The 26,294-nt window shown below is 40.6% G+C and overlaps 1 protein-coding gene across 2 annotated transcripts in view; it reads left to right on the top strand.

The window, feature by feature from the left end:
* Positions 1 to 26,294, top strand: part of MLF1 (myeloid leukemia factor 1) — a 144,900-nt gene that overhangs the window by 34,677 nt on the left and 83,929 nt on the right. Inside the window, exons 3-4 of one of the 2 annotated variants that reach the window (XM_069213273.1) lie at positions 12,222 to 12,308; positions 16,231 to 16,359. In XM_069213273.1, the coding sequence (XP_069069374.1) occupies positions 12,222 to 12,308; positions 16,231 to 16,359 (216 nt within the window). The remainder of the gene's footprint in view (positions 1 to 12,221; positions 12,309 to 16,230; positions 16,360 to 26,294) is intronic. The other variant, XM_069213274.1, reaches the window with a different exon arrangement.

Here is a 26,294-nt window from a genome sequence, read left to right as displayed (position 1 = left end):
TTTGAAGGAACCCTAAGGTGGACAAGATGAAGTACACTTTGATGCCAGCCAAGAGGCTGGAACCTGGAGGCACCTCTTTGGGGTAAGGTATCACTCCAGCAGAGGGCACAGGTGGGGCCATTTGAGTCTGGTCATTTGGGCAAATGCATGACAAGTCTCTGGAGAATATGTCCCTGAAGCTCACTCAGGACGCCAGCCACCTAGCCCTTGTAGTCAGTCTGATGGTCCTGGGTTATAGAAGTAGATCCAGTCTTTCTTCCTCAGGCAGCAGCGCAGTCCTTCAAACAGCAGGACAGTCCATACTCTGAGTTTCCACAGGTCCCGAAGTGATCTAATTTGATGTTCAGGTTTCTAATATTTATACGGGTGACAGCCTTTGAAGTGGGGGTACATCCTGGCTGCCCTGACGTCTGCATGTGGGAAGTTGTTCCCTTGCCCTGTCAAGGCTGCAAGAAGTCTAGGGTTACAGAAAACTCATGTCTGATGTATTTGTGCTGGAGGCAGTCCTTTGGAATGTAAGTTGGGCAGGGAACAGCTCCAAACAAACATCATGGCAGGGTGGCTCATCCTGCCAACACCTTTTCTTATGTCTCACTATCTGGGAGAAATGCACAAACCCCCAACAGAGGAGCCATTTACAGTCATGTGACCCAGTATACTTGCAGACGGCACAAAGTTAGGACAAGGAAATGGCAATTTTCTAAAAGTGGCATTTTCGTAATTGTGACTTAAAATCGGAGTTTACCATTAAAGAGAATTCAAATTACAACTCATTTGAGTGCAAACATCATTTTCGTTCTTCTCCATAATCTAAGTTATAAATTACTAAGTGCAATAAGGTCTCCCACTGTTATCCGATGGGAGAGATAGGCCTTGCAATAGTGAAAAATGACTTAATGAGTTTTTAACTACTAGGACATGTAAAACCTAAACCCAGATGCCCTAATTTTCAAATACAGTGTACTCCACCGTATGAGCCATTGGGGCCTACCTTAGGGTGACTTAAAAGAATAAAAAAGAAGGTTTAGGCCTGGGAAAAGTTTATTTTATTAGGTCGAGGCAGCAGTTTAAAACTGCACTACAGGCTGCTTGGCAGGCCTGAGACATATTTTAAAAGACTACTTTATGGGTGGCAAAATGAGTGCTGCAGTCTGATAAGTATCATTTAATTTACAAGCCCTGGGTACCAGGGACTTCTACGTAAATTAAATGCGCCAAGTAGCCATAGGTCAATTTTACCATGTTTGAAGGAGAGCACAAGCACTTTAGCATTGGTTACCAGTGGTAAAGTGTGCAGTCCTAAAGCCCCAAAAAACACATTCAGCAAAACAGAAGGGGTAAAGATAAAATATTTGGTAGACTAACACACAAGGGTGTCAGGTCTAAAAGTGTGCAATTAAAAAATAGGTTGGATAGCCAGCAGAAACATAAAATAAAATGTGAAAGATCCAACATGGTGCTAGAGTTGAGTAGCATCCTAAAAATGGTCAGGTTCGGTGCAGTTTACTTCCTAATCTGGCAGCCCTCACCCAACAACATCTCTCAAAGGCATCAGCCGCCTGTGCCTGTGGCCAGAAAAGCGCCTCGACAGTGGATGCTGCAGTGAAAGATGTGGAAATCTGTCGGTAATGTATCCCAACTCTTCAAACCTGGATGCTATGCTGATGCAGAGTCTCAAGACCATCAGGTAAGCCCTCTCCCCCAGGCCATGTCGGTTGAAGCCAACAAAACATTTCAATCTTGTCTGCTATTTTAACCTCTTCCTCTGCAGCAGGTCATTCATAGTTGTGAAACAAACCGCTTCATTTCAGACAAATCCTATGGTTTCTAGAAAGCGAGAGACGTACCCAGATGTCATATTCCCTCACTTCACAGAAGCAGAGACAGCACTTCTGAAACTTATGAAAATAATAGGCACTCATTGTATCCTTGAAGAGATACATTTTGTCAATGGCAATATTTAAAATGACAAGTATTCCAAGAATATCTGTTACGACTGGGACTCGAGCACAACAGGATCATCCTGTATTGACAACCAAGTCAGCAGGGAGATATAAAGATTGATGACTAACTTGAACAAGGTCAGTGTGCAAAAACTCATTAAAGCACAGCAGAAAGCTCTAGAGATACGTCAGTTGCATTGAGTATATTTCACAACCGTACATTTCACCGCTGATGATCACCTACCGCATATATTACATGGTCATGACTATCATCTTGGCACTAGACTCATGGACTCATCGCAGACTGGGAATGCAATAAAGAGAAATCCTAAAGTAAGTCATTGGATGGGCTTAAAGCCACTAAATGTGAGAAAAGTGGATCCTATTTTTGTGAGAATCTAAAGTGCTGAGCTGAGAGTGATGGTTGAGTTGCAGTCCATTGACGTTGTGCGTTCAGAGGACATTATTATCACAACCACCTGTGGAGACCAGTTGGCCAAAACTAACTAGTATTTAACATGGTCTAGCCTCGGTTCATCCTCACCCTACTCGAGTATTGCTCAGCACAGTACTCATCTGAACCAGAACTCTGTATTTGTGGAGATGGACTACAGTCAAAAGCGTTGCAGCCCTTCTACAACTAGAGTTACAATGGTGGTTGACTTTATCTTGTTTGTCTGTTAGCTTTGTCACCAAGGTTAGGACACCCAGAGACCAAGAACAGGTTTTGTGTGGTTAAATGAGCAGGACCAGTGGGGAAGGCCACAAAGGTCGGTTGCCTAGAGAAAAGTTTGGTGGTGGAGCAATATCTCAAGCAAGCATTTCTCTCTTTTCTCTTCTCCGAGGACCAGCTTATCCTAGGCCACTGTAGGCACTATAGAGCAAGGCAAATGGCATAAGTCTAGATTCTTTAACCCTTTAAAACGGAGTAAACTCAAATGGTGAACTTTTGAAGGCCATGGGGGAGAACTTTTTGACAAAGGTGGCGGTGTAATCATGAAGATGAGAATGAAAGAACCTTCTGGGACACCCCTCTTAGATTGATAGATCTCACCATGGCAACAAGCTGCACCGGTTGGTGATCTGCTGAATCAGTGGCAAGGAATATGCTGACAGAGAACTTTAAGGATTTCTTTTTAAGGGGGTCAAGTGAGGATAATTTGATACCAAGTCACGACCGTTATCACGTGTCAGAGGTGAAGGTGAATCCTCTAAAGATTTAAGGAACAAGACCAGCAGCAACATGAGACAGTCCCACTGAAGGAAAGCTGGCCTAAGCAAAAACAACAAGTGATGGACGGAATGCTGAACATTGTCAAACACTCACCCCCAGTCATAGATCTGGGTTTAATCCATCGTTCTTTTGCTCACCATGCCACCCTAGTTTGGACCCAGCCATATGCAAATCAGTCTTGACCCTGTTCCTCATGGGAACAGTCCAGACCGAACTGCCAAGCCAGGTCCTCACTGGACCGGAAACAAGCATCCTGGGACCGGTTTCGGGGTTTCACCCCTCATCAGCCAGGCTAGCTTGAATCCAGTGGCATGGGAAGCACGGGACCCACGTCTGGGCATACCCTTCCCACTTAGAGCGACAAAGCAAAAACAACAAGTGATGGACGGAATGCTGAACATTGTCAAACACTCACCCCCAGTCATAGATCTGGGTTTAATCCATCGTTCTTTTGCTCACCATGCCACCCCAGTTTGGACCCAGCCATATGCAAATCAGTCTTGACCCTGTTGCTCATGGGAACAGTCCAGACCGAACTGCCAAGCCAGGTCCTCACTGGACCGGAAACAAGCATCCTGGGACAAGTTTCGGGGTTTCACCCCTCATCAGCCAGGCTAGCTTGAATCCAGTGGCATGGGAAGCACGGGACCCACGTCTGGGTATACCCTTCCCACTTAGGGCGACAAAGCAAAAACAACAAGTGATGGACGGAATGCTGAACATTGTCAAACACTCACCCCCAGTCATAGATCTGGGTTTAATCCATCGTTCTTTTGCTCACCATGCCACCCCAGTTTGGACCCAGCCATATGCAAATCAGTCTTGACCCTGTTCCTCATGGGAACAGTCCAGACCGAACTGCCAAGCCAGGTCCTCACTGGACCGGAAACAAGCATCCTGGGACCGGTTTCGGGGTTTCACCCCTCATCAGCCAGGCTAGCTTGAATCCAGTGGCATGGGAAGCACGGGACCCACGTCTGGGCATACCCTTCCCACTTAGGGCGACAAAGCAAAAACAACAAGTGATGGACGGAATGCTGAACATTGTCAAACACTCACCCCCAGTCATAGATCTGGGTTTAATCCATCGTTCTTTTGCTCACCATGCCACCCCAGCTGGCCTAAGGCTGTGACAATCCGAAGGAAAGGAAGATTACAAAGTTAGGGGGCCTGATTTAGAAATTGGCGGAGGGAAATACTCCATCACAAATGAGATGGTTATCCCGTCCTCCGTATTATGATCCCACTATATCCATTGGGGATCGTAATACGGCGGACGGGATGTCTGTCACGTTTGTGACGGAGCATCCCATCCGCCAAGTTCTAAATCAGCCCCTTAATAAAAGTATTGCTCTCTCCGTCCACTGTCTGACCTCACATCAACTCACTCCCTATCCAGTCTCTCACTTTATTTACTCTGCACCCTCATTCTCACCATTTTTTCAAATTAAATGGGAAATAGTGAATTACAATTTTACTACCAAATGAAAATATGAGCTACAGAGACCAAATAAAATATGGAACCGCTCATGCATTTTTGTCTGTTCACTCTACTTAAAGAACTCAGTGTGGAAGTATAACCTTTTAGAGAAATTGTATTTCTCTCTGCAGTAATATATATTTTTTTTTTATTGCATCTATATGTACTCGTTTGTCGAATGATTCATAGCATTAAGAGCTATATTCTTTAGAAACTGCAACATATATAAATACTTTTGGAGTGCACATAAAGATCTGGGCTGGGTTCGAAGAAAATCTAGAATTTTTAACAGACTTTTTCCTCTTAAAGCAGTGGTCCGAATCAGTGGCATGTCTTGCTCTGCCTGACGTGCTATTGACTCTGACCCTGTCCTTACTCTACCCGAATGTTACCTTTAAATGCACTATTTGTCAAAAGATATTGCATGTCAATTAGTGTCTCACACACCTACTTTTATAATTTCAAACCAACCTTTAAGCAACAACCTCCAACATATGGCTAGCAATTTGAGACGCCACCATGGTCACCACACAATTCCCGAACTTTTGTGTAGCATGTACTGTGCAGTAGTCTCAACCGCTTACTTTCCAGTGGTCCAGCTGGCCATTGTTCTGTTTTATTTTCATTTTTTGGACGTTTAGGACCGCATTTGTTTGATAAACGCTGGATTTGCAGGATAACCTCAGTTACAAATCGTAGTTGCGCAAAATGACTCTTGGTTCAAAATTACCCATGATATGTAGTGTTTATTTAGTAATTAGTTACAAATAGCCCATTCCCTCTCAGTTTTTATTCAGTTCGGCTTGACGGCACATCTGTCTGCAATATACAGCTATCAGTTATTTAATATACACACAGATACGGTTTTGACTGCTCCCCACAGGAAGATTACCCTCACCTCATAAAGGCGGTTTAGTTTGTCATTCCACCTCTTACAGTGACTATTTTACGTTTTCAAAAATACACTGAATTGCCACAGTTACCTCTAATTGATGCCTTGTTTACAGAGAGCAAACATTTTTTTCATGTAACACTCTTTAAAAGCATTTTAATCAGGACTCGGAATGCAAGCCAGGCCCATTGGCCTCTCCAGTGCTTGTTTTCTATGTGTGTTCGGGTAGTCCGGGTGTGGCTTTCAGTTTTAAGGTCATTTCAATGTATTATTATTATTTTATAATTACCTCAATTATGTTATTTTTTAATTCCTGTCGACAAATATTTTATTTCAAGAACATGCATAAGCAGACTTCCTCACTTAACTCCGACGGCATCATTAGTTAAACCTCATGGCCTCCTGGCGTATTAAGTGTGAATTCGGAATTAATTCCCTGGGAGTGCCCCGCTGCTGAAAGCAGGCGTAATCTCCCGGAGAAAACTGCAAAGGAAATGAGGAATCAGGGAATTTAGGGCCATATGTACGAACACATTTTCCCATAGACACAGAATGGGTAAAACCCTTTGCTACATCTGTCCCATGATCCGGAATTACCAACTCCCTGGTTGTTCCTCATTTTTGTAGTGGTTTTCGAGGTCCCAGTTACTCCATTCCCTAGATTTAACCGTACCACAGGGTTACCGTAGAAGTGGGTTGAAATTACTGAGCCGCTCGTAATGAAGGCCTAGTGCACCCACCTACTTTAACAAAAGTAACAATCAATGTTATTCTCATGAAAGAGGAATGGCATGTAAAGCGTCCTGCATACCTGCTAAACAGTTGGCTGCCTGAACGTTTCTACATTTATTTAATATATTGTTTAAAAGTTTGGGATGTCTGATTGCACTCAGGTGTGTATGTGATGGAACTTCAATAGCAAATATCGCTGGGATTCAGTAGTTCTCTACATACAGGTGTGCGGTACACGATCTGATACTTAAACGGGATGCCTTCTATATGCATGCATTACGTGTTTATTGGATAGTTTAAGGTGCAAAGAAGGGTTGTATATAACTTCAATGCAATCTTCTGTCACTGCTAAATGTCTGAATTCTGAAGTGTCTTTTATGTATTCATAGTACAGTATGGAAATGTAGCTGCACACAACTAGAATACATACAATATGCACTGTTTGGGATTCGCATATTTATTCATCATATACTTTCGAAACTGTGTTCTTGCCTTTCTCGAAAGGCAGCGTTCTTAGTAAAGGTATGAAGCACAGCTGCACATATTATTGGGTGTGTTTTTTAAAAGGACACTCATGTGACCCTTTCCTGGAACAGCAGCAAATCGGTCTCTGTTTCAACTGCTGTGTGTGATGGAGAGCATTTCCAGGACAGTTGGCGAAAATAGAGCTTGCTCGGTATTTGAAGGTGTTTATAGCTGCATCTATTTATATATAGGTTCCGGAACATAAGTTATCTGCCGTGGATGTACTGGCCTTCAGACTGTTCATAATATGGTCATGGTTCACTTATAAATTAGCTGCTTTGACCAGAAGTTGTTGAAATTATAATTTTGAATTAGGGTCCTACGATGTTATATAGATAATTACGAGTGCATCATTTTGAAGACATTTGATACGCTTCTTTTAACAGTTATACCCTAAAATTACGATTTTCTTCATTGAAGGGACTGCAAAATGTAACTTTTTTTTGTTTTTAACAAAACACAGAATGTTATCTTATCGTTGACTACTTTTAAGATGTAAGAAGAGAGTTTATATACTTCACAGCTTAGAATTAGTTCAAAGTCAGAATAAATAAAATAAAAAACACAGGTGAATTGTGCAGCCCCTTCAGAACCACCCTCTGTTGAATTCGCAAAAGTTCTGGAAAGGTAATTGTGCGCCTTTCCACAGTCGTTTTAAACCAACTACAGACATCTGAATCGAGAAAGTTGGGTAACACATAATTTAAGGCAAGACCCTATACATGTTTAAAATGTGACTTTGCCTGAATGATGGTTGATAAGTTAAACGTTAACTGCTTTGAAGTCTGAAATCTAAGACCCGTGAGGTACTTTTTACACGTTCCCTTTTACACCACTCACTAAAGCAATCTTGGAGGCAATAGCACTTGTTAACAAGTGCTCCCAAAAAAGGACCCTAACAAGAAAAAGGGCGTGGCCCCCACTTTCTGTAAATGAATCATTAATTCATCCGCAGATGGATTTAAAACAATGTGCTGAATATATATATATTTAATTTATAATTTTCAATTAATTGTTCAGTGTTAAAGCATTCCACTTACATTGAAACATAAATGTATTGCAAAACATGACTTTTGCACCTAGGGCAAGCATTGACAAAGCCAGTCAGTCGGTCTCTTATGAGAGCTGTTGGCTTTGGCAAAGCCATTCTGAACAGAATTGCGGTTATTTTGCAGTGTGACTAAAACTAATTTAAAAAAGCACTGTGAAACAGCCAGGGCTAATGCAGTTTTTTAAAAGTGCATTAGCATTGGATGCCTCATAGTCCTCTGTTAACATTAGTTTCAGCCGTGCTGCACATCAACCATGATATACAACATAAACAAAAAGCAATGGCAGAGCCAAAACCCTCAATGGTGAGACCCATTGGCTTTCCCAATGCTTGTTAGGTCTCGGCACAACACTGCTGTGATTCAGAGCAAATGAGCTAATCACCAATACATTTGGGAGCAGATAGCATCTGTCACAATAAACATTCATTTGAAAGGAGAAATGGGCTTATTAGAACTGCGTGTGGCATAGCAAAACATAGCTGTAAATGGCAAGAGATTCAACTAGGACGTCAGGGAAGAAGAGTAAAAGTCGTACCTCAATCACAGCATGATCAGCAGAAGCTCAGCAATCATGCTAAAGCAATCTGTACTTGGTGAATGCTTTAGCCGAAAGTAGAGTCAGTGAAGCCAGCATGCGCGGTCCAATTCTAAGGCATCAAATAGGAGAGACAATGAAGCCAACTAATTTTAAGTGTTGGACATGTTGCAAGTCCCTTGTTGTATGCAATATCTCTTGAAGGCGAGAGCGCATGCAGTGAATGTGCTGTCTCCGACGAGATCTAAAAATGACAAGACTTAATTAAAAAAAAGAATATATACATTACACAATTACAATGAAAAACAGGGTCTTCAACTTCAGCTTTCATATTAAGCGCTTTAGTCGTGATTTAGAGTTAGTGCATTAAAGTGGGGTCTTGCAGCAGTGATTGTGTTTGCCTTAATAATAGTTCCCACAGCCAACAGCTCAAGTATCCTACGTGGGAAAATAACCAAGGAAATTGTCCAGAGTTAAAAAAAACAGTTCTCCACACTCTGTATGTACTTAGCCAATGCATTTCGACCTCCATTGTGTTTAATCTATTTTGTTAATTTATGGCATGTTGAGGTCACCATTTGTTTTTCTTGTTCAACGTACTTGGTCCCTCCCCCATGATCCTAAACAGGATCAAACACAGTCCAAAAAAGGACCTAGCATAACAGCTACAGTTCCTTGCCATTTATGTATTTTTAGATGTGTGTTTGTGGTTACAAGGACAGGGGAGAGGTTGTGTTCCTTATCTAAGGGGTAGCTTAGAGATCTGTAAGTGCCCACCATTTATACAAGTCGGGTTTGGGTGGAAAGATTGCAGGAAAATTCTTCTAGTGTTTGTGAACTACATGTATGTTTCCAGAATGTGAATCAGGTTGTGATGATCAACAATATTGATGACTGCCAAGAGGACTTGCAAGACCAATAGCCAGGATACCACCACTGTCAGTTGCAAAAGCTGTGTAGTATATATCTTGTATAGTTGCCATTTTCTACACTGTAGTCTGTAGATAAACTTGTAGGCATAGCAATCAACAGGGGATTGGTGTTTATGTGTAGGCAAGTGCCCATTTTGGATGGTCACCGCACACTTTTTGCTCTAGATTGTGTTGGTTATGACTCTAAAAGTGCACTGAACCCTGCTAACCAGCCTCCAGTGCCAGTGCTGTACCCTAATTGATATATGTGAATTGGCATCCCCAGCTGGCAAGCACCTGAACCCCCCCTTATAAGTCTCTAGTACATGGTACCAGTAGTAGCCAGGGCATGGGTGTTAAAGGGGTCACCAAGGCCTGAAGCAATTTTTGGGCCACCCTGAGTGCCCCAGGTAAACTATATACAGCAGACCTGCCATTACAGACTGCAGGAGCAGTATGAACTGCTCAAACTCTACTGTACCCACACCATGTGTGGCACAGCCCAAGCACTATCTTTAATATATGTCAGTCATCCCTAAGGGGGGCCTCCTGAACCCAGAAGGCAGTGTGCATTATAATGAAGGTGTGGCCATATACGTGTAAGCTTATGTCCCTATAGTGGTCTTTTCCATTAAAGACTGCTACAAGTGAACAACGGTCCATAGGATAACATGGGCTGGCACCCTGGCAAACCTGAGGTCTACAGCTCCATTATGGTACTGCAGAAATGGGTCATGTTCGTTGTCAAACAACGTGCCTTCTCACCCCTGACAGGAATCTAGTGTTGAGGGCAATGTGGCATGTACCCAGAAGGCAACCTTGGAGGTTGCCGACTGAGTTACCCCCTTTTTCCTGTGCTCTGGCTGCCACCTAGCAGCTGCAGAAGGAGGTCACACTTCCCTCCCAGGAGGGCAAGTAAAGTGCCACATCAAGGCAGTGAGCTTCAAAGGACACAGGCCTCTGATATGCAAGCAGGCTGTCCCCCAGTGGAGGAAAAAGTGCCCCCTCTACCCCCAAGCACATTTGCACCCAGGCAGGTGCAAAAATGAGTGTAAACCCCAGGAAGGCTAGCTACACCTCTAGGGTGGGCAACCTGGTCTGTACATTAGAGGAAGTACTTCTGTGCTCTTGCAAAAGTGGCAATATAGAGGGTTCTGAGTAAAAAAAAGTGACACAACTCACCAGATATGGTCACCTCAGTAGCAGATTAGCCGCTGGGGCAAGTAACCCATTGGCTACTTGCACCCACACCCCTATCACCCCTAAATCTAGGATTTAAGGGGCACCCCTGGCTCCAGAATCTTAAATCTGCAACAGCTTGCGAAGATAGGACAAGAAAAAACCCGCATCAACGACAACAGGAACTTGCACTAACAAAATGCTTGATACCTTGAACAAGTGCCAACCTTCCTGGAACTGCTTGACTGTAGCTCGTCCTGGACCAAAGACTGATTCCTTCAGAAACAGGGAACGCTTTGTGAGCCAGAGGGGTAAGCCCAGACTCCCTTGAACTATTGCCACTAGTCCACTGCCCACTGCAGGTAAAAGAAGCACCTACTGGAACCAAAGAAGCGCTGGCCATCAGGACCTCCGAGGGATTGCCCAAAGATAGGTGGTCCAATCCATTGTGGGGAGTGTAGTCCAGCTGTTCTCCAAGTTTCAGCCGGCTATTGTTTTCCACTGGGCCTCTGGAAAGAGAGATAGGTTCTCTTCCACCTTACCACTGACATGGCTTGTTGGTGGCCAGTCCGGTCATCACCACCTTTTCTTGATGCTGCAGCCAGAGGGCACTCTGCAACATCTGCAGTCGATGTCACCAGTGGCTCTGTTGTCTGTTTTTTGGATCTGTTTCCTGACCTGCACCGACTTGGTGGAGAAACCAGCTACTGTAGCTCCTGTTCAGAACCAAGGATAGCCAAGTACACCTCTTGCACCTAAGACGTCCAACCTAGGTGGAGTTGTTCTGCCTGGTGAACCCTGGTCCAGGGCCCCCCACAAGCTTAACTCCGAGGTGGCTCCCACAAACTCTACATGCAAGTGAGTGTCACAAGTACCATTTTTAAGCGTATGCTGCTCCCGCGTTTAGCACCAAGGATAGCTGAGACCCCTCTGCATCAGTGCCCCGCAAGCCAGGTACAATTGGGCTGAGTGTCGCAGGTTAGTCCTGGGACCCACACAAGCTTAGCTACCAGTGGGTTACTCTGAACGTGACCGAGTGTCACTAGTGATTTTCCCCATTGGCCGCTATGGTAAAAGTTTGACAGATGGAACTGCATTGAATTATTTTTCCTTTGGAAATCCATAGCTCCGGTTATATGTATCTGCCTTGCTTTGTTTTAGTGTGTATTCCCGTGGAGGAAACTGAGAAAATAGGATACAATTTAGCAAACTCTAAGAAAAAGAGCTGTGCAAGATTATTATATATTTATTTTTTTAGCAAAATAGTTTCTACTAAAACTTTGCTGTGCAAGATCATGATATTAATAATTGAAATAAAAAAGTAATGAAAGTAAGAAAAAAGCGAAATAGGCGACAATGTTTTCATCTGCAATTTTACATTTAAGGCCAATCTGCAAAAGTCATGTATACCGCTACTTCTGTCAGATTCTTCTTGTCGCAGAGGTATATCGTGTTTGTTTGTGATCTATTAGTCTGAAGTGGTATAAATATCTATCATCATAGTTTTTGAGAATGAGATGATCTGCTCGCAAAGATTTGTTAGACAATCATCAGTTCTTTGCAGTTGCACTAATTCTGAGTGGAACGATGGCTATGGCAGCAGTTCTGAGTGACTTACCGGCAGAAGTGAATTCATTTTCTCCTATATATTTTGATGAACTGTTTCTCTCTGTTTACTGGTGAACACCCAGTTTTTGTCTGATAAAGAAGTTAATTTATTTGTATTCATTTTGAACAGGCTGTTGGCTCAATGGACCCTTTCCAGTCAATGGATAATGTTATGGCAAACATGAGAAAACGAATGTTTGACATGCAAAGGAATATTGTAAGTGGCAACATTTACAATTGGGAAAGTGCATGTTCCCATTATGTATTTTACCTTATTTCTTTCGTCTTTACAGTTTTGGGGAGTTTTCCCTTGTGTTATGATGCACGTTAACCTACTAACTCTCCTTTGCTGAAATTTGAACGTGTTTCATAAATAACATTGTTCTTTCCACAATAGCTTTACTAATTTGAAACAAAGAGTTTCATATGGCTACCGTTTCAGTTATGGTGTATGGTTTATTCCTTTTTCAGACGTGGACATGTGGAATTCTCCACTTGATATTCTATTTTATTGGCTAGTTGTACATTGGACAGTGAAAGTTGATGATGAAGGTCTAAATTTTTAAATACTTTTGTGCTTTTACTGTTTTAAGGATCTATTCAGACACACTTGTTTGGGAAAGTATGCCACAGTATTGTTCTTTGCTTGTTCACCAACATTTTCATTGTTGTTGCTGTAGAATGACACAAACAAGTGGATTAATTAGCTAACTGCTCTGGTGTTTCTACTTTACCATGATGCGTGTGGTGCAGTAAGCCCTTTTTAATTTTACCATTTAGGACTTTGTTAGTTTATTTTTTTCCTTTGACTTGCAAGCTATGTACCAACTCAAAATGCTTTGTGGACTATTGGGCCTTCAACACACAGCGAATCATTTATTGAAGACTACAATGCATGTTTCCGTATGTGCGCATGCCCAACTCACGAAAATAACAAGACACGTAAGAAGGCTGAAATAGTCTGACCTGAGATTTACATTTGGAAGCCAAATAAAGAAGTAATTTCATATAGTTGTAATATTTCCAAATATTTAATGTGTGGCTGCGCGTCACTATGTATTAGTTGTATTCTGTGCTTTCAGGCGACAACCTTATTTGATGCTGTGCAAACATCCTTTTACATATAATATTTAAAATTATCAGTGCTTTGCATGCAAGTGAAAGATACAACACATAACCTTGGATAAAGAAATGATCATGGTTAGAATACATGGTCTGATGGGGCAGACGCATTTCTTTTAAGCCCAGTACATAAAGTATGTCTAGGAGCATATTATGACGTGCAAAGCAACTGACGGAAGTGTCGCCTTAGAGCCCTGTCTTTGCTGCCAGTGTTGCTGCCCTATGGGTAGCCTCTACCTTTACTTCAGCATCACGAGACTCTCATAGGCTCTCTTAAACATAAATCCAAGAAAAAGAAGCACTGTTTCTTCCATAGCACCAGTACCATACATTATCAGGGCACTAGTGGAATGTTGTTATAATTAATGATGAAAAAAACCCTCACAAAGGGTACATCATGGAGGAACTTGGTGAGGAACATGCTGTGATCCCACTCAGTGTTGAATGGGCAGAACTCTGTCGTATTCATTGGTTGGCAAAGATGTAAAGAGCTTTACACTCCACAGCAGGCTCCTTGCTAGAGAAAATCCAATCCGTAGAGGTAAAACTCTTGAAAGACACCTTGGTGAGCTAATCCCTCCACAAGAAGCCCTACAACGTTCATTTGCCCCACAAGTCCCACCTGAAAAAGCCAGGAGTCCCAAACAGAAAAAAGAAGAGTGATATTAAATTTGCTAAATCCAAAAAGACTAAGAGGTCCTGTTAAGGACACATCGTAAAAAACACAGCATGGGAAACTTGTATTACAACTTTCTCTACAGAGTCACCAGTGATGATCTTCCCATTGATCTATATCCTGACATTTCAGGAAGCACCAACTTGGGAAGCAACTAAACAGAGTGTTATGTTATCTCTGTGCTAAGAGCAGTATCATGAACTTACATGAAGACTGTACCTTACTACTGCCTTTTTAAAACCTAAATGCACCAATCACCCACTGAACATTTTGAATGGCCTTCCACAGGAAAGCACCAGGTGCAGCACGTTTGTTTAGTAACATTTAGTAACATTTGAGCTATTTGATCCAGAAACCATGCTTATGGTGAATGCTGCATATTGTGCAGTAAATGGCGGCTTATGAGGCAAATATGTTAAATCCATAATTATGCTGAAAATGCCATGGATGCCTAATACCCATATTTACAGCCGCCCTGTTCTAGTGCATTTTAAATGACGGTCTTAGATTATGGAGAAAAATAGTAATTCTGTATACCTTATAAAAGTGCTCACCCTTTGAATTCTACTATTGGGTGACCTTCCACCCTTATATTTGTTAGCAAGGAGTTATCAAAAAAATTTAAATAACTCTTTGGCCTTCTTTTGCAGGATTATGTACATGGGTAAGGACAGCCTGGGAATTTAGTATCTTGCATCTTCTGAGTGTGTGGATCTTCTTATTATGTAGATAGCTTATGTTAAGATGTTCAGTAGGCTTCTGGGTTCATAAATACAAAACAGATACAAGAAACATGTTTTAATATCTCTTAGAGAACTGCTGGTGCGTGGCTCTGTTTGTAAACACAACGAAAATGGTCGTAGGCTTCTTGTTATTTATAAAGTGCTGGGTCACACAAGGTTCTCCTAGTTGATTATTTGGCTGCAGGAGTTGTGTTAGCAAAGACATGCTCTTTCTATAAAAGTCCCTTCTTTAAAACTCCCATATCAATTTAAACTCCAATTGTAGGATGGCTTTTTATCCAGCATCTCTTTTTATTGAACAACTATTTTGATAGCATTTTATTTAAGTATGACTTAATACATGATGTAGTTCTTAATTATTTTCATGATGGGGCCAAAGAAGCAACCTCTCTCGATTTTCCTCATCCAAAGACTGTGTAGAGTTTTGACTGCTGCAGAGGGACATCTCATGAAACTGCTCTAGTGCAGATACAACCTGACATTAACATCCCTGTGGTGGCACCCAGCCACCATGTGCATTACGTACCATGTATGTGAATACTGCATGTTTGTCCCCGCTTTCTCTCTCCAAACTCTTACCCAACCCCCTTTTCAGAAATTCGGGTGTTCTATCTTATAGACCTATAAAATACTGAACCAGGACCAAGAATATTGACCTATTTTCAAGTTAAACATATATATTCAGGTATAGCTTTACTATTCTTAATTCCACTTCTGTGTACTGTGATATATCTTCAAGATATGTAGACATGGAGTAAAGAATCTGTACCAACAATATTCAGCATTCAATATTCTTGATGATCAGTACGGAAACAAATTGATAATTTGGCATGTTACTAATTTGACCTGTTTCCAGATTTTCAGTATGATTTTGACAGACTGCTTTCATTCCCATGCCAGCAGGGCTAGACCCTGTTGATGCACATTCCATATCCTCGATCCTAGGCTCTCAGCATCTAAAACATTAATAACCACCTCACATTTCAGCAGGAACATTAAAATTTTGCTCTGTAGATTATAACTTTAAGTATTTTCAAAACCTATGCATCTCTCTCCCATTGACTGCATACAGGCCAACTCATTGGTCAACATTGTGTTCTACAAATAAATATTTTTCTTTTGTTTTGTTTAAGAAAATTCTTCTAAGCTGTTAAAATTTGTTTTGCAACCAATCTAACTTTTTATGACCTCCAAAATTAAATTACTTTATGAATTTATAATTAGCATTCCAGTTATTTTAAAACTCCAATAATTTCTATTACACTGTTACCAGAGATACTCCTTCACTGCCTTTCCTGTCGCAGCCCAGCTCCAGAAGCTTTTTAACTCAATAGCTTTTAAGTCAAGTACGCTGAACAGTTTAAAGTATCAATAAGTGAGCTCACAAAACAATTCTAAATAGAAGTTGCCTTCTTCATTCTTGCCTTTCACTTGTGTGATTAGGGTTGGGCTTAACCTTCTTAGATCATATCTTGTCACATTTACATTGGTTAGTGGTTAGTGTATATTTGAAAGGTAAGTTTCTCTTCTACTGCACTGCAGGAATTCTCCTAACCACCTAAAGCCTTAATTTTCTTAAATTGAAATCCTCCTTTTAGGATTCCTTACCAGTCGGACCTGATGCACACTCGTTCAGCTCTTCGTCTGTAATGACATACTCCAAAGTCGGAAATGAACCTCCCAAAGTATTCCAAGCCTCAAGTGCAACTCGGCAAGCTCCTGGAGGCGTAAGTAATGATTACATAATTTTATACTTTCCTAACTCCTTTGTTCAAAGTTACTAAACATACATATTTATTGATGTATTTCCTGTAAGGAAAGATTCAAAATAAACTTAAATCATTTGGAGCAATAGGCATTTAATTTGGAATTGATTATAGTAACAGACCGATTTTAGCATATACGGGCTGTTTAAGGCAGATTTATTTTGTTTTAAATATATAACCCAATGTCCTCTGGTTTTGCTGATTACCTCCCACTGAAAGTAAAATATTTTTTATGAAGACTGTTTTCAGATTAGATCACTATATCGAATATTACTCAATACCACATTTCAACCTCTTTAGCAGATCCTTGAAGCCTTAGAAACTGCCTGAAATTATCAAAAGTGAGATTGCTTGTGTTTCTGACTAGCCAGGATGCTGAATGTTGGATCGGTTATGGAAAAGTGACCCTCCAAAGCTTCCTCACTTGCCAGTGTTTAGTTGACATGTTACGATCTAGCTTACAGGAAGTCTTATAAAGTTTGATCATAGAAACAAGGATGAGAACCCACATTTCAAGTTCATTTTTCATTTGTGATTTACAAAACTTTATTTAGAAATTTATGAATCCATATCATAGTACGGTTAGTGAAAGTTGAATGATCATGAATACATGGGTAAATCCAGGCTTGAATTATGAGTACATCAGTTGTCCAATCAAATGATTTGGATGTAGTTCGGATAGCCAACACGTGTTTCGCCCCCTATGGTAAAATTCACCTGGGGCTTTCTCAAGGCTACAAAATAATATAGAATAGGTAGATTAAGGTCACTGAGAGACCTCGCAATGCATTTAGTGATCAGTGAGGATGAAGCATGCTTTATTGAGCGTGCACACCTTGTGACCTTCCCATATATGTCATCCATGAATTAGGTATACTGAAAGGTTCAGTATGATAAAGGTGTCATAAAGAAACGAAGGAAAGAACTGATGATCCCATGCCAGAGTTCGTGAAGAGGTGGTATTAATCCAGAAAATAGCTAATCAAGAATGATCAAGTAAATAATGAGAAAATAAGAAGAAACACCACTAAAAGAATCTGTCTTTCTAATGTTAATTGCATGCTGTTTGGTATATATTGTTAAGATTGTTAGGCCAAAAAAGCTTCATATAGAATTAGTCAGTAAGTAATATATTGAACCTTGAAAACTATATATCACCCCGTGAATAGAAACCCAAAAGGGGAGCATACCAGTTTTATGTTGAGTATTTTGACATCATTTCTAATACTGTTCTGTATTGTCAGGAAAAAATGTAAAGGTAAGAGCAATAAAAATCTTCAACAAATGATCATCTTAAATTCCATATAATTACATAGTGACATAATATTATTTGTGCTTAATTATCAGTAAAGAACATATGGTGGGGTGCACATTTACATAATTCATAAATCTTTTGTTATAATGAGCCACTAGGTATTTTATATATATCAACCTAAAGACTGTGTATTTCTCCTGATATTAATGGGAGACTTAAATAACATAAATTTTCAGCAAAGTAGCAATATACTGTCTGTGTGGAACTTGTGGAAGGACGTTCAAGCGATGGTGGCATTTTATGGAAATTAACATATACAAGTCTGTTACACATCAAAGAGCTTGAGGAACGTCCTGAATCTGACTCTTTATCTTCCTCCACTTTCTTGAAAAGTCTAGCCTTGGAGATTTTCAGAATTGTTTACATCGCAGGAGTCATGCAGCTTTCTGTACTGCAGGTGTCGAGGTTCAATGACAGTTTTTTAGAATTACCATTTTGTAATACCTCCTTTACAGATACCTTTCAGTCTTCCCCAAGGCTGTATTACCACTGAGTTTTTGAGGTCAGAATTTGGGATAATGAGTGGAATGAGAGTTACCACACCAGATTCACATTTTCCCTCTTGACCCTTTTCCCTTGAGCAAAATTATGGCTGTATTACTTGCCAAAATGCACACTTGTAAAAATGCCAGTTCCACACAGCACTAAACCCATGGGCTGTTTGTGCCTGATCCTGATATACCCACCTACTTAGTCGGAAGACATCAATACCAGAGCACGATATTTAAGATCTTGTTACCAATTAGCTCTGTACCCAGAGATTGGTACTGGGATCTGAAAAGATTTTGGACAGCATTTCCAGCACCCCCGAAACAATGGCTTGCTTTCCACTGAAAAAGGACAATTATCCTGAAACGCGTGTCTAGAGATGCACAGCACTGGCTGCACCAATAAGAGAGAATAACTAAAGACTATCACTGAAGTATGTGTTATCATGCACTGCATTTACCATGATACATAAATATTCAATGAAAAAAACAAAGGTTACAGGGACGCTATAGGTAGGTCCTGACTTCACTCGTACAAAACCATAGAAATGTAGCAGTTATAGTTATAGTTCTTTCAAGTAACTATAACTTGCGCCCTAAAGTAACTATAACTTGCGCCCTCGCCATGCACAGTTGTCTCATCAATAATTTTATTGCAAATGTTGCATTGAGAATATGAAAGATGGCATAGAAGATGTCATCAGTGATATAATATGTGGAGTAATTAGCTGTGCATGGGAAAGGCACAAGCTATAGTTACCAAACGGTGCAAGTTATAGTTATTTGATCGAACCTTCACTATAATTGCTGAATTTGTATGGTTCTGTATGAGTAAATTCAGAACCTAACTATAATGCCATTGCTTCAGCAAGCAGGGAGCTGCTTTAACAGCAGCTCCCTGCTTGCTGAAGCATTTCATCTATGTCCCCGTGTGCACTGGACAGGGATGCACCATATTTATCCATTGCCCTGGGAAAGTGGTGATCTCCAGGGCGGTGGCGGGCATGGCCCCCCACACCATATTTAGGTATTGCCCCGGGTAGGTGGTGGTCCCCAGGGCTTGGGGGCCCCTGGGATCTGACCCACCAGAGGCCTATACAAAAAAACAAGCGCGGGAGACCACGTATGTTTTCTTTTTCTTGTTTTTTGCCACAAATTTGCAAATATCAAAATACTTTTTGCTCGGGAGGGGGGAATCCTTCTGGGACCCCCCTACCGCCACCAAAGCTAAGGGGCCAGGGTGTCCAAACCCTAGCCCTCTTCTTTTTTTCTTTACTTTTTTACTGGGACTTGGCAAAAGATCAATCTGCGTACTGAAAACTAGCTTTCTGACACATTTGGTGTGAATCCGTCCAGCGGTTCAGGCTGTAGACATGTCTAAAGGTCATATGGGAATTAACATGGGAAACACAACTTTTTTGAAACCCCCCTTCCCTCGGCCCCCTCTTGACAGATCACCCAAAAACATTCTGTGCTCAGCAAAAATGTACGCAACAGTTTTTTGGGAACATCTTGTTAAGATTCTTCAAATGGTGCCAAGGATATAGATAATGCTTTTTTAATGAAAACATGGTCCCAGCTATAACTACCCAGTGGCAGACGCCACTAGGTCATATATATATATTTTGTTGGGCTGGCAAAACAGCTCAGGTGTTGGTTGTGGGAATCCCTAATTTACAGCAAAACATCCATGTATCCACCATAAGGAAAAATCATCTGAGACTTGGGTGCAGGTGACAACCATTCATTAATTTTATTGGGATACAGACCTGTTAGACCTGGCCTCCTTGGCATGGTCTGCCCTAACTTTTTGCCTCTGCTTCCTATGTTTTGACTGTGTGCTGGACTCTGTGTTTGCTGTTTTTAGTACTCTTGGCACTTTACCACTGCTGACCAGTGCTAAAGTGCATGTGCTCCATATGTGAATTTGTATGTGTAATGGGCTTTTCCATATTTGGCATATTTGATTTTCTAATAAGTCCCTAGTAGAGTGCACCAGAGGTGCTTAAGGCCTGGAAATCAAATGCTACTGATTGTGCCACCCACCTGAGTAGCCCTATAAACATGGCCCAGACCTGTGTGTGCCGTTTTAAACTGCCAATTTGACCAGGTCCAAACTTTCCCTTTTTATACATATAAGGCACCCCAAAGTTAGGCCCTAGGTAGCCCCATGGGCCGTGTGAGGGGTATGTTAAAGGTGGGACATGGACTGATGTATTTTATATGTCCTAACAGTGAAATACTGCCATATTCGGTTTTCACTGTTGCAAGGCCTACGTTTCTCATAGGTTAACATGGGCGCTGCCTTTAAATATCTCTTAAGTGAAGTTCCCCACTATGGAGTTTGGGGTATCTGAACTCACAATTTAAAAATACATCTTGTGGTAAAGATGGTTTTTAGATTGTAACTTTTAAAATGCCACTTTTAGAAAGTAGGCATTTTCATGCATTAACTGTTCTGTGACTCTGCCTGTTAGTGGATTCCTTGTCTGGGTCAGACCTACATTTGGGCTGTTTGTGAATCTCCTCTAGACAGTGACACAAATTGAGGGGGGGTGTAGCGTGCATATCCTGATGTGCCATGTGGAGGGAGGAGTGGTCACTTACACCTGAATGGGTTGTGCCTACCCTCACACAATGCATTCTTCAACCCCCTGGTGTGTGTCTGGGGCCTGGCCTGGCAAGGCAGGATCCTGTAAACAACAAAGACTTTCCTTTGAAGTTGGGAAACTTCAAAGGCAGAAAGGGGTATAAGTAGTGGACCCAAAACCCCAGACTTTATATTTCTTCAAGATTAGCTTCTGGAACCAAGAGGAACCCCTGTGACTGTGCTTTGTTGGGCTATCCTGTGGTTGATGCTTCTGCCTGTGAAAGGGGACAAAAGAAGGGACTTTGTGGTATATTCCTGCTTGAGAAGAATTTCCAAGTGCAAAGACTTCCTCTGCCAGCACCTGGCCTCTCTGCTGAGACTCTTGCTTTGCCAAGTGATGCCTAATCCAGTCCCTCGGCCCTTGAGAGGAGAAGCTGGTGGAAAAAGCAAGAAAAACCAAGGAAACCCACTTCAGACTGATGCTGCTGCTGAATTCTGTGACGCCGCCTGCAACCGAAGCCGTGGTCCTTGCTGGAGTGCGACGACCCTGCAGGCTCGATTTCGCTGCAGCCTCACTGAAGTCTGCAACTCCGTGGAAGTCACCGCACCACGTTGTCACCGGCAGGTATCAACTCCTCCGGAAATGCGTAGTTCCAGTGCTCCACTGCTCCTTAGCAAGGAACAGACACCTCTTTGCGACGCTTCGGTTCCTTTGCTCCTCAGCACCGGAACCGAAGCACCTCGGATCCAGTGACGCCGCAATCCCCGACTCCGTGCTCAGGCTTGTGTCCTCATTTTCACAAGGTAATGTACCTGGGGGTTCGTGTGACTCCATGACCAGTGCCATTGGCGTCGGATTATTGGGAACGACTTCGTCACGACACTGTGATAACACCTCATTGAAGCATTTGTGTTTCTAAGCACTATTTTTGTGTTTAATGTTTAAAAAGTCATAACTTTGCTTGTGTAAGTTGGATTTTTGTAATTTTGGTCTTGTTTTGTTCAGATAAATATTGTCTGATTTTCTAACCTAGTGTTGAGTCATTTTGCAGTGTTTTCACTGTATTACTGTGTGTGTTGGTATAAATACATTACACATTGGCGCTGGGTTAAGCCTTTGTGCTTGTGCCAAGCTAGCAAGGGGTTGAGCAGGGGTTAACCGGGTGTGTTTCTCCTTTGCCCCGACTAGTGTGAGGGTCCTTGCTTGAACAGGGGGTAACCTGGCTGCCAGCCAAAGAACTAATTTCTAACAGGACCCAATGCATTTCAGCTCAACGTAATAAAAAAAAAAAAAAATATATATATATATATATATATATATATATATATATACCAAAGGGACATAATAGTTAGGCTCACATATCACACGTACAAAACCATAGAAATTCAGCAGTTAATTACATGAGCTAACTATAACTTGCCCCCTCGTAATGCACTGCTTATGACCTCACATATTACATCATTCATGACATGTGGACATATAAATGAAACCTCTGATTAGATATTTATATACTCCATGGTCACCGAGTCCCAAAAAGTCTTAAAAAAAATATTTAAGTGGGCTTAGTGACCATATTCTGACCACCACTGGCATATGGGAGTGGATTGCCGCAAAAATGACTATCTACCCCCCCACATCCTGGTTGGTTAGTTACAGCTTGTTGTGGCAGCCATTATAGGACTCGGGGACATGCTCCCCGTACAAATGCATTGTAGTGAAAGTTTGTGTTTTAAAACAATATTCTCATGATTTTCTCATAGTTTGTGAAAAGCACTCCAGAAGCTAAAATGATAGCACATTTTCAGTGAGCTCATACTGTCTTCCTCAACTGTGTGAGAATACAGTCTGAGTAAACAGTGTATTTCCATCAGCAGGAGCAGTGTTATACTGCAGATTCCCACAGTTTTCTAAAGAACAACTAGAGCACTAACATTTATTTCTGAGAGAAGTGCAGCACACCCGAATACCATATTGATGAAATCAAAGTTTTAAAAAAACTGAAAGCACTTCCTTTCGAAGTTAAGGAAATTAAGGCGTTCATTTTTCATAGATATTATGGTTAGAGGCCTAGAAAGTTAAAAAGGGAATTAACAGTGCAGGCCCCCCAATCCCCCCCACCCCCCGCCCCCCCAGGGAACCGGTCTCAACTAGTATTTACATGGCGGTGCAACCGCCATGTAAACGCCAACGGAGAGAGGAGTCGCAATCCCCAAGGCTTTGCTGCTTTCTTGGATTGAGACCGCAGGCACAGCCAGGCCTTCGAAAACCTCGCCAGCCTCCTAATTAGGGCCTCAGTATTTACAGCAATTGTGAGGCACATCTGGACATCATATTTATAGAATCAATTCTGTAAAACTGAAAGGAATTTCTTACAGCACCACCCTACAGAGAATACCTCAACAAATGAACAAAATGAAGGGTTTCCATTTGTCACAGAAATTATGATTCGTGCTTTATCATCCCAGTGTGCAGACACATTTTCTGTGTCTTCCCAAATACCTTTTCATTCATTCCATTACAACATTCTGACATGTAGAGTACTTGCAACACAGCAGCAGTCTATCAGTTAACTCCCTAGTAATCAAGTGCAGTGTCACCACGAGTTCTAATGAACAACCAGATCACTAATATACAGAATTGAAGACAAAAGTAAGCCACTCCTATCTGCCATTTTTTCGAATAGGAGCCGTTGAATTTAAAGCCCTTCCTGAGGGGGAAGCTGAAGTAATTTAGCATTAAGATGATAATACAGGTATGAAACCAGAGGGATAAAAATGTGAGCAGAGGTATGGGTTTTAAGTGTTTATAGGCATAATGTGTTTTAAAGGAGCTTAAATCAGTTAAAGAGGAAATGTCAGCACGAGTACAGCCTTAACATTTCCCTAAGTATAACATAATATCTTTTTGGAAGACAAAATATACACATGATAAATGTATGTGGGTGTAAATATATGTGTGTGTGTGTGTGTGTATATATATATATATATATATATATATATATATATATATATATATATATATATATAATTTCAAAAAGACGGTGCAATTCGATAACACACCAAAGAGCTGCACAATATCCAGATGAGCTCGTGAAATGAGGAGTTGAAAATCACTCGTATGCAATATCATCGGCTCCAATTTATTGAAAAGGTTCAAATGCAGGTTAAATTGACACCGCATAAAAAAGTATAAATAAGTAAATGGCACTTTTAAAAAGTCTCTACAGTGCCTACAAAGAAGAAACACACCTGTCCCAACCAAATGTCGACGCGTTTCGGCAATAGCCTTCAACTGGACATTGGCAGACATTTTTACACCCAACTATTTAAACCCTATAGTCCTTCTTTGCTATTAACGACATAGCTGAAAAGGAAAGTGCAAACAGAGCGGCCATTTTGTAACATAGCATCTTTGAATTTCAAAATAGAAAATATTAGAGCCTGTGCTTGAATGGGACACAAGCTATTCAATATAACATTATGTATTTCTTTTGTGTTATCATTTAACATCATGTTTATAATATAATCACCTATAAATACATAAATAAATATATATGATTTTCTCAATTAGTAAATAATATATGGAAAGAGGAAGACCACCCACATATAGATATTTTTTCTCTGGATTGGAATACCGTCAACCTTAACATTACTATTTCAAAAGCTTGATATATGAATAAATAAATAAATATATGCATTATAATAAAATATTTTCAATTAACAAATACAATCAATATATAAAAAGGCTATAAATAAATGGAATAATTCCAACCAATATATATCGAAGAATGACAATAAGAGATGTATAAAAAGGACAAATACAAAAATAATTGATATAAATAGCCAAAAATCTGTACAATTTATACTGACATATAAATATCTCAATTCATATTAGTGACAATGTTAAAGTCAATTATAGATAAATAATTACACAATTCTATAAGCAGGTAAGGGGCCCTCCAGATATCAATATTACATCAACTGAAAAAATTATTATATCTATGACACAGACAAAGATATTGTCAATGTGAGAATGTAAAAGAAAAAAAGGAGAAACCCCATCAAATCCAACAACAGGGACATATTTATAAAAACCGCTAAAAATTCCCTCAAAAAAATGATGATAAAATGCAAGACTATTAAATTGAGTGTAAAAAATATAAAAAAGAATAAGTGATGTGATATATATATTAACTAAATAAACTGTGTCCTGGTCCGGACATATTGTTGACCATTATGGGATCCCAAAGAAATCTTCAATGCAATTTTAATTATTATTTAATACAAAAGGAATTTCATGATTTTTGATCTGAAGATGTAAAAATGTAAAAGTGTAAAATTTCACAAATGTACATGGAGTTCTGCATCCAAATTATGACCCCAGGGGTTTTCTGTGCCTAAGAGTAGAATCATTTTTGATTCAATTCGCCTTAAATGGGCAGTTCCATTACCCCCCCCCCCCCCCACCGGGGATGGGCAGCGATGGTTTTAATGCCATAAAATATTAAGGAACTGCAGTTACCTTCATGTGCGTCCCAAAAATGTTTAGCCAAAGGGTAAGATGGATCATGGTTCTTGATAGCTCTGAGATGTTGTAGAAACCTAACTTTCAATTTGTGGATGGTGCTGCCTACATATTTTTTGTGGCAGCCGCATTCAATAACGTATACAACATATTCAGTTTCACAGGTAATGCGGTCAGTTATTTCACAAATTTTCCCTTCAAATGTGGTGTATGTTTGGGTGTTTTGTGCATATAAACAAGATTTACAATGCCCACATTTCCAAAAGCCGAGGCTTTTCTTAGCTAACCAAGATGAATTGGCTTTGGAGCTAAATAGACTTCTAGTGAGATGGTCACCCAATGACTGAGTTTTGCGATATGTTATATGCGGATGAGGACCTATACTGTCCTTTATGGAGGAATCATGTCTAAGAACATGCCAGTTTTTTTGTATGATGTTGTTTAATTGGGAATGTTGAGAATTGAATTCGAGAAAAAGTCTAGGCGGAGACCCATCATCTTGATCCTGATTGTTGATGCCTCTAGATTTAAAAATAAGTTTTTCTCTAGACATGTTCAACACCCTCGAATGTGCATCTTTAAGAATCTTTAAGGGATAACCTCTTTCTAGAAATCTCTGTATCATGATAACAATCTCAGTGTTAAAGCATTCATCATTGGAACAAATTCTACGAGCCCGTAAAAATCGACTATATGGAATGCTCCATTCCAAAGCTTTAGGGTGACCGCTATTACCATGCAGAATAGAATTACAGGCTGTAGGTTTACGAAATATAGTTGTCTGTAAACTATCCTTTTGTACAGAAATCTGGACATCAAGAAATTCTATAGTTTGGGCACTGTATTTTAGATCTAAATGGATATTAAGCTCATTATTGTTCAATATATTGACATATTGTATAAGAGAACCTTCGTCACCATCCCAAATGAGAAAAAGATCATCAATGTATCTGACCCATAGTATCACTTGTTCCATGT

This window comes from Pleurodeles waltl, chromosome 11 (assembly GCF_031143425.1).
Source record: "Pleurodeles waltl isolate 20211129_DDA chromosome 11, aPleWal1.hap1.20221129, whole genome shotgun sequence".
Taxonomy (NCBI): Eukaryota; Metazoa; Chordata; class Amphibia; order Caudata; family Salamandridae; genus Pleurodeles; species Pleurodeles waltl.
This window is presented reverse-complemented; position numbering and strand designations above follow the sequence as displayed.